Here is a 14421-nt window from a genome sequence, read left to right on the forward strand (position 1 = left end):
TGCGACCCCCCACTTGAAAAGTTAGCGCTCTGGCCATGTTCACACACATTCTAAGGAAGAAAGCCAAGTTAGTAAGCACACATGGAAGTTTCTTGTTGTTTATTTATTATATTTGTATAGCTGCTCACCTGTATTCACATGAAAACAACTCTGGACTTAATTTAAAAAATTCAATCAATATAGCCACAATTTAGAAATAAATATAAAAAAGCCACACAGCATAGGAGAGGATTATATTAAGCACAGTAATCATAGCTATTGCAAAATCTCTCTGGTCCTCTGGGACCCTCTGGACTGATGGCATAGCCATGTCTTGAGGGGTTTGTGGAATGTTGCGAGGGATTGGGCTCATCTCACTTCTTATGAAGTGGGGGGAAGATTCCTCAAGGTGAGTACCATGGTAGAGAAGGCCCACTTCCTGGAACAGTCAGATGTATGGTAATTCCCTGACAGACAGGACTCGTAGGATGCCTTTTCTGGCAGACTAGATGGAGCAAGAAGATTTAATTGGGGAGAGGTAGTCCCTCAGATAACCCAACTAATGCCGTTCAGTGCTCCAGTCAGTTGGCAACGGGCGCGGGTAGAAGGTGGGTTCCTTCTTGCCCTTGTTGGCAGGTAAGAGAAAGCCGAATAGCAGCAGCACAAACAGAGGTCCTGCAGAGCCTGATGCAGAACCGGGCCCGGAGCCTTGATTGCTCCTGACAGCGCAGCTCACAATCGCCACTGGTGCCTCGCCATGCATCCCGCACCGTGGTGGTAGGGGTCGGCCCTGGCTTTGGCTTTGGTCTTGGCTGTGGCTCTGGCTGGGATGGGCATCTGAAGCCTGGCCAAGCATGAGTGCCAAGAAAAAGGAAAGGGGGTCGTGATGGTTCAGGGTGGCGGGTTTTTTCCCCAAAGCCCTAGTTTGAATAGGAATAGCGGCAGAAACAATAATAATAGCGGCAGAAAGAGTGCTAGAGAGAAGACAGTAATATGCATGCTTGTTTTGCTGGTTGCATTGCTGTGGTGCAGCCTTCATACTTGGGGTGAGGTTATATGGAAGCGCTTACCTAGGGCTGCCAAAGGTATTCCTCTTGGTAAATAACTTGTTTGTGCAAGGACAAGTGATCTCAGCGATTTCTGTCTGAGGGATGGCTGTCTGTCTATCTATCTATCTATCTATCTATCTATCTATCTATCTATCTATCTATCTATCTATCTATCATCTATCTATCTATCATATTTAAGAACTTCCCATCTCACCCCACAGAGAGTCTCTGGACAGTGTACAATAAAATATTAAAAGTGTAAAAACAGTATTTAAATTTTTTTAAAGGCAAGAGTTGTTAAGAATTAAAAGGTGTGGTGGATCTGAATGTATGTTGGATTTGTTATGTTAGATCATCCAAATGATTTGAAACTGAAGGTTGCGATAAACTGGGAAATGGTGCTAAGGTGTCTTTCTCACAGAGTTTGTAGGGAGGCCCACTCTCTTAGGAGACCTTTCTATTGCATGCAGTCACCATCTGAAATTTGAAAGTATAAGCTGCCACAGACTAGCTTCTGCAATGAGAATGAGGCCAAAAAGTTCATTCCTTTTTAAACAGTGAATGATACATAGCACATCTTCTGAAAATAAAGAAAAAACAAGAATTACGTATTTCTGCCTGATTATACCGGTAGTTAGCTGGTTTTATTTACAATATTGGGCAGTGGCTTGTGACTGTATTGAAACAGTAAATCCCTGAGATGTTGGCTATTGTATTAGTTGCTTGCTATGTTGTCTATCACAGTGTTAGCAGAGTATAGTGAATTTAGTAACATTTTAGTTTTACTATCTGTTTTTACAAGAAAATTTGTATTTGGAGTACAGGTAGCCCTTGACTTACAACTGCTTATTTAATGATCACCTGTAGTTACAACAACCTCAGAGAGGATGATTTATGGCTCATAAAGCACTTCCAGGTGTCATAAGGTTCTGTTCACCTCCTCCACTCCTGTGGTCACATAATTGCATTTCAGGCACTCGGAACCCAGCTCACATTTTTACTCAGTTGCAGCATCCTGTTAACCTATGACTGTGATTTGCAATGTTCTTTTATGGTGGTTTCTGTCTTTTTGCCAATTTCCAGTACGAAATGCTCATTCAGGAGAATGGATTCGGTCTTACGACAACATGCTTAACAACGACCATAAAAATGGTTGTAAGATCAAATTCAATCATGTAAATGCCTCAACTTACAACTGCAATGCCTTACGACTGAATTTCGGGTCTCAATAGTAGTCATAAGACGAGGACTACCTGTATCTTGTGTTACAAAGAAGACTTTAAATGAGTAAAGTTTGGATGGGTGGTTAGTTATAAAGATGACTGTAAGATTGAAAATAGACAAATCAGTGGAATGTGTATCAGTTTGAAAATAATACTTTCCTTTTCTTTCTTCCAGTTTGTCCAAGTATAGACATCCGGAATAACATGACCAATTTCAGCCTGCTTGAGAATTGTACTGTGGTTGAGGGACATTTGCAGATCTTGCTTTTGTTCAGAACTAAGGCTGAGGATTTTCGAGATCTCAGCTTTCCTATGCTGACAATGGTAACTGAATACGTCTTGCTATTCCGGGTCTACGGTGTGGAGAGCTTCAGGAGGCTTTTCCCCAATCTGACTGTGATCCGTGGGACTCATCTCTTTTTCAACTATGCTTTGGTCATCTTTGAGATGGTTCACTTGAAAGAGATTGGCCTTTACAGCCTGATGAACATTACCCGAGGGTCTGTACGGATTGAGAAGAATGCTGAGCTCTGCTTTTTGTCAACCATTGACTGGTCTCGGATTTTGGACTCTGTAGAAGATAATTATATTGTTGCTAACAAAGATAATAATGAGTGTGGACATGTATGCCCAGGAACAATGCAAGGGAAAAGCACCTGTCCTCAAACTGTGGTCAATGGTGATTTCACTGAGCGTTGTTGGAGTCATGCCCATTGCCAGAGAGGTAAGTTGATGAATTCAGGCTATTGCTATATATCATTTCTTTTGCTTGTCCTGAAAACAACTTATTTTGTAAAATGCTCTCTTATTGGTCTCCCATTCCAGCTGCTTTGGCACAATTCTAGTTTAATCAAGTGTCTTACTACCAGATATTGCTGATCTACAGTTCCCCTTATCCTTCATCATGATAGCTGGAGGCTGCTGCAAGTTGTAATTCCAACGATGTCTGGAATGCTATATGTTGCATACTAATGGTCTGTAAATCTCTGAACCCTTTCTATCCTACAGCAAATGGCTATTCTTCATCTGACTTTGAAGAAGAAATAATTGTGTCCCATATAGGTAATACAGGATGAATACTCAAATTCTGTAGTTTTCTATCTTTAGCTGGAAGGATCATCTAACAAACCCTTGGAAACACTTTCATCTGAGATGTTGAAGAGTTGTAATAAATTATACCTTAAACGCTTGGGTTGATGAACAAATATTATGATTGGGTGTAAGGCTTTCTTAATATTCCTAAATGCAACATAAAAGTAGCTGTTTGGATGGTTCCTCCCGTGTGCATAGGTGGACTGATTGTGTTGTTTTGCTTGACGATTTACTCTTTACCTATGTATGAGCATGCCTGTGTGTGTGTGTGAACCTTGAGCCGGTGTTGAGTCCAAAGGCAGCTTCATTTGCCAGCTGGATGACTTTTTAAAATGTTGGTTTTAGTGCAGAAAAGTGCTTATTGTACTAATTGATTGCATCTATGTATCTGCTGGCTGTCTTGTAAACTTTATCACGCCTATTTGAAATAGCTTGCCAATGTTCAGGGCTTACTAGAAGGGAAGAAGCAATTAAAACTATTTTTGATTGATTACTAAACTCATTATTTATAATCTCAAGCTCTCTTCCAGGTTCTGTTTTCCATTTATTCATTTGTTTTACAAGGCCAAAACATTTTGGGTAGTAGTACTTGTGGATAAACAACTTATAAAAATATTAACTTGACAAACTATCATGATTTGCTGAACTTTTCCTGGGTATATTTCCCAACTTTTAAAGGCATTTGTTGCAAATAGCCTATTGCCCTAATACGTGGGTCAGCAACTTGCGGCTCTAGAGCCGCATGTGGTTCTTTGGGCCCTCTCCTGTGGTTCTTTGTCAGACGATCCCACCACTGGCTTGGCCTTCCCCTCACCCTCCCCTCACAGTCACTCCTCGCCTGCCCTGAGAAGGGAAGGGCGACGGCGACGGATGGAGACTCGCTTCGTATTCCAGAGTGGGAGTGAAGCACCCCTCTACTTGTCTCTTCTTCCATATCCCTCTTGCCGCCTCTATGGCTTGCTCACTGCTCTTGCAGCACTGTGCAGTATTCCCCCCCCTCCTCCTGGAGCCCAATATGATGGGAGCATCGGCTGCAGCCGTCCTGGCCAGTGTCTCAAGGCAGAGAGAAAGTTGCACGTCTCCCCGGGTACGTGCAGCACCAAGAAGGCCCAGAAGAAGAGGCAAGTAGAGGGGCGCTTTGCTCCCACTCTGAAATACGTAGTGAGTCTCCATCTGCCGCCGTCGCCATTTCCTTCTCAGGGCAGGTGAAGAACGACTGCAAAGGGAGAGTGAGGAGCAGGACCAGCCAGTGGTGGGTTCAGCTGACAGGGAGCCACAGCAAGGCGTCATTTATCTGGGAACTTGAAATGACTCTTGATTAAAATCACATGATAAAAAAGCACCCAAAGAAGAAGAAAGAACAATATCAGCAAAAAACAAAAACAAAACCCAACCCTCGCCTGATTTTGGAAATGGTTCAAGAGGGAACACACACACACGAGAGAGAGAGGGAGGGAGGGAGGGAGGGAGAAAGAAATGAGAGAGAGAGAGACACAGAGAGAGAGATAAGAGAGAGATGTGTGTGAGAGAGAGATGAGAGAGAGAGATGAGAGGGAGAGGGAGAAAAAGAGAAAGAGAGAGAGAGAAAGTTGAGAGAGGGAGAAAGAGGAGACGGAGAGAGGGGGGGAAGAGAGAGGGGAATGGACAGAGGGAGAAAGAGATGAGAGGGAGAAAGAGAGAGGTAAGAGAGAGAAAGAGAGAGATATGAGAGAGAGGGGGAAAGAGAGGGGAGAGAGACACACAGAGCAAGAGAGAGATACCTGAGAAAAGAAAATAGCGGGAGCTACAAAACCTGGGTAAGTGTGGCTGGGGGAGTTATGTGACTGGGTGGGAATGAGTGACCATGTGTTGGCCGTGGCCACCCAGGTTTTATGGTTCCCAGTGTTTTGTTTTCTGTGGGAAACGGGTCCAAAATGTCTCTTTGAGTGTTCAAGGTTGCAGACCCCTGGCCTAATAGAACGTTTTTCTTCAAAATGATTACTCAGAAGTTGTGGTTTTAGTTCACTTCTACCGTGATTTCTAGACATGTGGTAGAAGCCTATTGGAAAAGCTGTTGCTTCCTTGTCTATCTCAGTACGTACCTATTTGCTGAGTAAATGTTTTTTCAGGCCATAGTTGCACCTGATGATATATAGACTGGACCATATGTTTCCCTACAATGTCCAAGCGTTCTGTTTCTACCATAAAAACCCTGCGTATTGTTCACCAAATTCTATTCAAGTCCCCTTTGTTTAATTCATGGACAAAATATATCAAAGTCCTGTCATTTGTTTTGATATTGATTTTTGCCAAGGAAATGTTTTTCCCCAAATTTGTATTTTTCATTTTTGTTACCATGGCACAGTGTCCTTTCCCCCAGTTTTAGCCTTGCATATATCCACTGGGGGAAGAAAAACCCCTGTCAATTCTGAAAGAATGGACATTCAGCCTTATTTGTTTACCCTATGTTTTTTGGGATATCCTATGTATTTTGTTTCAATTTCTCTAGTGCAGGGGTCTCCAAACTTGGCAACTTTAAGACTTGAGGACTTCAACTCCCAGAATTCCTCAGCCAGCCAATTCTGGGAGTTGAAGTCCACAAGTCTTAAAGTTGCCAAGTTTGGAGACCCCTGCACTAGTATAAAGACAGGCATATGCTGAATTCATGGAACACGAAGAGGAAATGTTCTACAAAAAACCCCCGGGTGAATAGAGTGAATGAGAATATTCATTCTATTCAAGGGGCTGATCTTTGAAGTCTAGGTCTGTTGGGAAAGCTTTTGCCTTCTAGCACAAAAAGAGTTTCTAGCCCACATGATCTTAAATAGGCTTTCTTTGGTGAGTTTATAACTTTGGAAAGTCCTTCTTTGGTGGGTTCATAACTTTGGAAAAATTCCGCTTTTTCTACTGACTTGTCTTTAGAAAGTGACAAAGTTCAGAGGTGTGTATATGTGAGAAACAGTGCTTTGTATTGTTTACTTAGGTAGAAATATTACTTAGCAACTGTTTCCAATGACTTCTTGTTGTTTTTTTAAATGTCCTGGGAATTTCTGTAATCATAGGCCAAGTTTTATTGCATACACTACTTCCTTCTCCCACCCACCCCCTCCACTCACAGTAGGAGAAACCAAAGCTAATGATAGCACTAGCTTATTTGACCCATTCTCATGGATGCGATATTTATTAATCTTTTTTGAAGCATACACAAATGTTTCCTGTTACTGGTATCAGAGGAGGAAAAAGCATGTTTACTTTCACCATGAAAGTCAGATGAAGTACTTTATAAGAGTTCTCAAGAATGCACTGATTTGATGATAGAGAAGTCTCAATTGCTTTTTCCAGACCAGCACTTCTATATTCACCTCCGTGTATAAAGAAATGGGAAGTAGCTCATTTCTCTGTGCTTATGCTTCTGAATTTGGATATATAAAAGGAATGCCTTTTCCACAGATATCATATACCACTAAAATATATGTTTCATGAGATAATCAAGCCTTTGGTTGGAACTTCCCATTCCTGCTGAAAAGCTACTACCATCTCCAACAGCTTACTAATTGATGGAGGAAAATATTTGCAGCTCAGGGTTGAAATGAGGGGTCCTTTTGTGCTCTCTAAGTTACGTAGTTTTCTTGCAGATGTTTCATTATGCAGATTAGGTTATATCATCATGTTACCTAGTTCGGGTAATGTCTGCAAAAAAACAATCAAACTCAGAGTATCAATGACCCATCACCTTACTAATCAATTCTATCCTATCTTACATGAGAACTCTGAAGATGTACAGTCTTTATTTGAAGAATGCCATCTTTGGGGAGACTGCTGTACTCAATGTAGCATTTCTGATTTGTCCTGTTACAGTTTATCATAACAGTCCAACAAATTGCAGTTTGAAAATTACTTTAAAAGTGAATTTCAAATTTTGACTTTGCATAATAGAAAACATAGCCTTGTAAGAGTACAGCCTTGGGTGAATTTTATTCTTGCTTGTGGGCCAAATGTTCTATGAGCAATTTATAGTTTTGCTAATTCAGGGTGCTAGAATATGGGAAATGTGGAAATGTGAGCTTGTATCATTTTGCTGGTGCATGTACTTAATCCCACATCTTGCCTTGACATTAATATTTGAATTCATTCACAGTAATTTTTATGATAAACAGGACTAAAAGCAATGAAAGAATTAGCATTATGTGACACATCCAGCCTGTGGGCCACCAGTTTGACATCCCTTCTTTAGGCAATTTAGTAAAATACTATAAGTGGTATCATAGGCCAAGTGATTGAGGAACACAAGCCCATACATTCTCAACATGTTGACCATCAGAGTGACCAAAAGTATCTCCATGTCATTATCTGGTTTAAAAGCAGATCGAGAGAGCCCTAGATAATCAGGAGCATCAAGAGTTGCTTAGTAACATCTTCCTTTATAGTTCAAAATAGGGAGGGATCTAAACACAATTTTTTCTTCAGTCAAGGTTCTATGCTGCTGTCTTTGATGAAGTTGGTATAACACCTGACAGAAGGAAGTGTTAATAAGAGAATATATCACTTCCCTCAGTGGATACCTTTCAATCTGAACTATCCATAACTGAGTTTAGTTGAGTAATAGCTCAACCTTATCCAAGCATCTTTTTCAAATACTCAAGGGAAGCAAACAAATTGACAAATAGGACAAGCAAGTATACTGACTATCTCCATGTTGTCATAATTAATGGTATCTTCCATCTGACTGTTGATATGGCTGGCTTTATCTGCAAAACATTTCACAAAACCTTCACAGATCACCCTTCAGGGACTCAAGAAGGACTCTACAATTTTTACAGTCCCTGTCAGCATCCAAACTACCCAGAATAGCTTCATCTGGTGATTTTCTGCAGATGCAATGACAGAGGAAAACAAGCTCTTTTTTTTCACCCTCTATGCCAGATTGTAAGCTTACCCAACTATGTGATCATAGCTACTTTGGATTTCTATCACTTTGCTGTAGCCATCTGTCTGTCTGCTTCATACAGTAGTACTCCTTAAAGAAGATTTACAGCTTGGTGGGAAGGCAGAAATTGCTTAGGAGCCAAATAGTCTGCAGTCTAGACTGAGACTGGAGATTTAAGTCTGCCACCAAGGCCTCCACCCAAACTTTTGGTGCTGCAGAGGACAGATTCACCAGCAAATTTCTAGTTGATAGAATCTCAAAATCATCCCCTGTGCAAAAGTGGGATAGAGCCATTAAGTGTGTACTTTAATTAGAATGGTGAGCCGTCCATGACAAAGGATTCAATTCTAGCTTCTCCACCTATGGAGGATTAATCATGATGCAGGAAGTCAGATGTGCCCCACTTGATTAGTACAGCAGCTATCAATTGTGATGGGACACGATAGCTATGGTAGTCATGAATTATTGAGCAGATCTGAAGAGGCTGGCCTTTTAATAAATGGCCATCTAGTCAGGATCTCAGGATGTACAGATGTACCTTTCTGCATAAGCACCTTCTTCCCCTAAATAGTATCAAAAGTCATTAATCATCTTTGTGTCTATGTGTCTAATTTTCAAAGTTCAAATTGGTCTGATCTTTTTGGGATCAACATATTGATCATCATGATTTTGTAGAAGAGGGATACTTGTATATTTGTTGTATCTTTATTTGGATTGTTCAATTTGTGGTGTATTTTCACTACTTAAATGCTGTCTCTGATTTTAACATGAACTTTTTTTAGAAATATTGGAGAGGAGTATAAAATATGGTAAGCAATATCTGTATGATGAATATATATTCACAATAGAGAAAAGGATTCTACAATGATATTAATAAGTAGCAACTGTTATGCAGCCCTCCAGTACATATATGTTTGTTTATAATAGAGCAGGGGTGTCAAACTCATGTCATGTCATCATCACGTGACATCTAGGGACTTTTTTTCCCCCTTCGCTAAACCGGGCAATGGTGGGGCCAGTACGTGACACATTGGCCCGTGGGCCGTGAGTTTGACACCCCTGTGAATGCTAAATGAGATGGTTATTAAGCAAATCTTGCCACATTTTATGACTTGTCATAAAGAAAAGTGGTGCAGTGGTTAGAGTGCAGTACTGCAAGCTACTTCTGCTGCCTGCTGGCTGCCTGCAATTTGGCAGAACGAATCCCACCAGGCTCCAGGTTGACTCAGCCTTCCATCCTTCCGAGGTGGGTAAAATGAGGACCCAGGTGGTTGGGGGCAGGATGCTGACTCTGTAAACGGCTTAAAGTGGGTTGTAAAGCACTATAAAACAGTATATAAGTCTTAAGTGCTATTGCTATTTATTTAATTAATCGTTTACCTCAATCACATAAGCTCTAGCATCAGTTCCTGAAAAACTGGGCTCTGAAGCCAAGTAATCTCTCAGAGAAGTAGCTTGGGTAAGGCCTTTCAGTTGCTTTCCCCCCCCCCTCATTCTGTATTCTGTATTGTATCTGGTCAACAGTGCAAATTAACAATAGAGAGATTAATAATATGAATGATGTGCAATTCTCTGTTTCAGGGATGGTTTGGAGCATTCTTTATTCTGATTTTCTTTGCAGCCTCTGCAGAATAGTGCCCATCACATATTTTTCTACTTACCAGAACATATATTTTATCACTCTAAATTGCTCTTGCTTGTATTACAGCCTGTTATTCTGTAATTCTTGTGGAATTTTGGTTATGTGGTCATGCTGGAATCACTCATCCATAATGTGAGGCTATGTAATTGTCAGCTGTGACAAAAACTATGGCTTTTCCTTCTTAAACCTGTGAAGGGGAAGTTCTGAAATTATTTGGCATCCACTTTCTTAACATATAGCCAGAACAAATGACACAAATTTGATTTAGGAGTCTGATTTGAGCTCTAAAAGTTGTCTCCAATGCTAAGTATTGGGACGTAAATTATAATTGTAGCCATTTCCATTATTTGGTTGGGGGAGCAGGAAGGATCTCAAGAGTAGGAGAAGTGTTATTTTAAACAAATGATTGGAACCGTTCTTGTCTTATATACAGCAATAATAGTAAGAGAGGGATCCTAGATTGTACCATGTTTTGCAGCAAGCTAGCTCCCCCTATCCACATAATAAGCATTTTTTAAACCAAGGTAGTCTCAGTCTGAGATCACATTTCTACCTATAAAGTCCACCCGTAAATCACTTTGCTTTCTATCTCACATTAACTGCCAGGCATCCTTTAATTTCAAGGTAAGCTTACTGTGTATCCAACAAATCATTGGTGATAGTCATTCTTCAAGATTTCAGATAGGTCTTTTCATCATCTGCAATCCAAGTTTGCCATAACTGGAAATACTGAATATTGAACTGAAGACTCTGTGCAGGCAAAGAATGGATTCTGCCACTGAGGCCTCCTTAAATGAAAGAGCTGTTCTTGGGTTACACACCCGAGCACTAGTATGTAACTAAGTGATAATGCTTCCAATATCACGGAAAAGAAGTGTGGTTGGCATTTAGTATATCCAGAGGGATTTTCAATTAGTGGTAAGATGTGCAATAGATTATTGGTGGAGATTAATAAAAATAATTGTTCATGCTTATCATTTCTTGATGTATCCTTCTTGGGACGTGGATCTTCTCAGCTAAAGCATTAAGATTGCCAGGAAGTTTATTCTAAAATGCCTCCAATTTTAGAAAAAATGTTCCCTGACTGCTTAGCCTTAGGTCAGTTGTTCAGTTGCATTAATAAAATCCTTGTGGGGGATGCTGAAGTATCTTTGGCTTCTGATTCTTGGGGCTTTCTGCTGCTTCCTTCTATGTGCAGTTGCTTCTTTTGGCAGCAGGATTCCAACATGTACTATACAGGTCCCGTTCAGGCAGAACAGACCAGATGTTTTTCTGGAACTGTGTCTAAACTCAGTCAAATCCGAAGCGTAAATGCAGCTCTTTAAGGATAAACTTTGTTTAATGGATTTTACAGCATGAGTTGAGGAAAACATTTGGGCAGACTAGAAGAATACAGTTAGGAAATTTCTCCATTTCTTTTTATTTTTATTTATTTATTTTTATTGCATTTTTTCATCCATTTCTTTTTCAGAAGGATAGAAATTTCACTTGTTACAGAACCATATGAGGAACATATGGAATTGTCATTCTCAAAAAAGCTAAATTAAACTCAGTGAAATAACTGCTGATATTTCAACTATTCTAACACCCATGATTGCAAAGCCTTTGCTTGATTTTGCAATTGCACTACATTGCATAAGAAAAGTCATTTCTTTGTAAACTGTTATTATTTTCCATAAATACAGGTAGTACTCAACTTATAACCACAATCAGGATCAGAGTTTCAGTGGCTAAGCAAGGCAGTTTTTAAGCATATCATGTCTGATTTTACTACCTTTTTTGCCATGGTTATTAAGTGAGTCACAAGATTGTTAAGTAATTTACTTAACTACTAAGTTTATTAAATGAATCTGGCTTCCCCTGTTGATTTTGCTTCTCCAGCTGGGATGGTGTTCACATGATTCTGAGATGCTGTAACCGTCATAAATAGATGTGTGCTGCCAAGCACCTGAATGTTGCTCATGTGACTGGGGTTGCTGTGACAATCATAAGTGTGAGTATCAGCAACATATATCACTTTTTTCAGTGATATTGTAACTTTGAACAGTCACGGGTTACAGTGGTGGGATTCAAATTTTTTTATTACCGGTTCTGTGGGCGTGGCTTGATGGGCATGGCAGAGGAAGGATACTGTAAAATCTCCAGATGGTATTTGCCGGTTCTCTGAACTACTCAAAAGTTCCACTACTGGTTCTCCAGAACTGGTCAGAATCTGCTGAATGCCACCTCTGAAGGGTTACCTGTACTGTCTAAACACTTCATTGCAGAAAGCAGGACTCACATTTTCTGTTAGAGACATATAGGAGTCAACTATAGGCATAGAAAACGGTTGATCATAGTATGCAAGTCTTCCCCAATCTGCCACTTTTTAGTTATTCATACCAGGGTCTGCTATCTAAGACCGTTGCAATTCCAAAGCACCTGGAAGGTATCAAATTGAGGAAGGCTACAATAAGTTTCCCATATGCAATTCACCTCAGTCTTTAGTATCAATCCATAAATTAAAAAAAAAGCCTCATTTTGTGTTTCGAAACAATACTTTAAGCATTCAGACAAATTTTTTTTTAGTAATGGGTTCTCTGCCTGGTTGCTGGGTGGCCATGGTGGGCCTGGCCTAGTCAGCCTCCTGCATCACAGCGGGGTGGGGTGGGATGTTGCCCTCTCCGGGCTTCGGAGGCTTTTCTCAAGCCTCTGGGAGGGTGAAAATGGCCGCTTTGGACTCCAGAGACTCTCTGGCAGCCAAAACGGGCCCATTTCTGGTCTTCCTAAACTTCTGAGAGGCTTGTTTTTGCCCTTCCCAAGCCTCCACATGCGGCCTGCACTCACCTTCATCTACAATGGGCTACGTAGGGACTCCTGGGAGGGGAGGGGGCGGGGTGGGCAGGGCCATCCAGGAGTGGGATTTGGGGGTTCTCCAGATTGTGCAGAATCTTAGCTAGGGGCTTTCCCGAACCCCTGCAAACCCCCAGCAGCCCACCCCTGGATCCAGCATGGCCATTAAGCAGACCCAGTCCCAAAGTAAAGGCACCTGTGTGTAATAAATATATTAGTTTGGGGAACTACTATGTCTAAAGAATTGGCATCTCTTTTTGAGATATAGTGAAAGGTTTGGGAAAATTGCTGGCAGGGAGTTGCAGATTATTTTGCCCTTTAATAATCAAACCACTTAAAGCAGTCCAGTGTTGCATGGAAACTGAGTCTTTGGCAAATTCTTGATTTACTTCTTTAGCTTTTGGAGCCAAGACCAGTTCATCTATTCTACGTTTGCTTTTTCCCTTCTCTTGAAATGAGAAGATATTTTTTTTAAATCCAAGGAATGTATTTCTTTTGATTGTGCTTGGTTTGCTGTCCCCAGTTTGTTGGGCAATCAAGAAGATGACATTGCTAAATTATTTCATTCCACTGTGCTTGGTGTTGTCCTGTTTTCAGCTTTGTCTTGTGACAGAATTCAGTCTTAAAATGCAATTGTTGTGTCTGTGCCCTGTGCAGACGGGGAAAATTCTGTGAATCTCTTTAAGGACTGTGTATATTTTAAACAAACTTTTGTTGAATAGGAAGCCATTTTACTGCTTCCTATTCATCACAATTAGGGGTTTAATTCTGAATTAAGTGGCTTTTAATAGAAGCTTGAATTGTCAGTTATGTATCTTAGACTTGAAGAGTGAGAAAACTTTGCTGAGACTGTGAAATAACAATATACTTATTAAGCTTCAGGATAATGCTAGCACAGAATGTTCATATTGTTATTATATTATTATAACTAGCTCTGTACCAGTGCTTCACGACGAAACTATGTGATCGGGCTTAATTTTGGGGGAGGAAAATAAGGGGGGAAATTGTGCCTCTGCCTATCAGCATCCATCAATATTCATCTGGCTAGCATCCTGTCAGTGTGTGAGAGAGTTGAGGGCTGTTTGGAAACTGAAACATGGAAACTGAAATAGTATTTGCTGTGTGAGCAAGAAGGAGACAGCAAGGAGTCTGGGTGTGGCTTAGCTCAACTCTTCTGTACTAATGCTGCTTAGTGTTGTGAAACTGAAACTGAAACTCCTCTCCTCTGCTTGTGTTTTGCATTTGGAACAGATTTCTTTTGAGGTGGGGAGGGGGAGTAGAACTCCTTAACATCAGAGCGTGTTAATAATAATATACGAAATACTAATGCTCTGATGGTCATTTCGACAAATCCTTTCTTAGTGAGCACCTAAAAGCCAAGAGGAACATACGTGCCAAATTTCAAGTTTGTAGGCTTTACGGTTCGGGAAATTTTGTGATGATGCATGAGTGGAATTTCGCTTTTAGATAGATAGATAGATAGATAGATAGATAGATAGATAGATAGATAGATAGATAGATAGATAGATAGATCTAGGATTATATTCTACCATTCCTTTAAGAACTTAAATTTGTACATATAATATCCATGTCTTCCCCATAGCATTAGGCTAATGGAAAAGCTTAAATCAGTCAATGAGCTTCCATATCTAAGACTGGATTTCAACCTGAGGCTTCATAATCTAACAGTTTAATTAC

The 14421-nt window shown here is 40.5% G+C and overlaps 1 protein-coding gene across 1 annotated transcript in view; it reads left to right on the forward strand.

The window, feature by feature from the left end:
* The window catches only part of INSR (insulin receptor), an 81882-nt gene that overhangs the window by 15051 nt on the left and 52410 nt on the right, over positions 1 to 14421 (forward strand). The window contains exon 2 of the mRNA XM_026698857.2: positions 2427 to 2975. Coding sequence (XP_026554642.1) covers positions 2427 to 2975 — 549 coding nt within the window. The remainder of the gene's footprint in view (positions 1 to 2426; positions 2976 to 14421) is intronic.

This window comes from Pseudonaja textilis, chromosome 1 (assembly GCF_049901715.1).
Source record: "Pseudonaja textilis isolate UNSWEBS1 chromosome 1, rPseTex1.2, whole genome shotgun sequence".
Taxonomy (NCBI): Eukaryota; Metazoa; Chordata; class Lepidosauria; order Squamata; family Elapidae; genus Pseudonaja; species Pseudonaja textilis.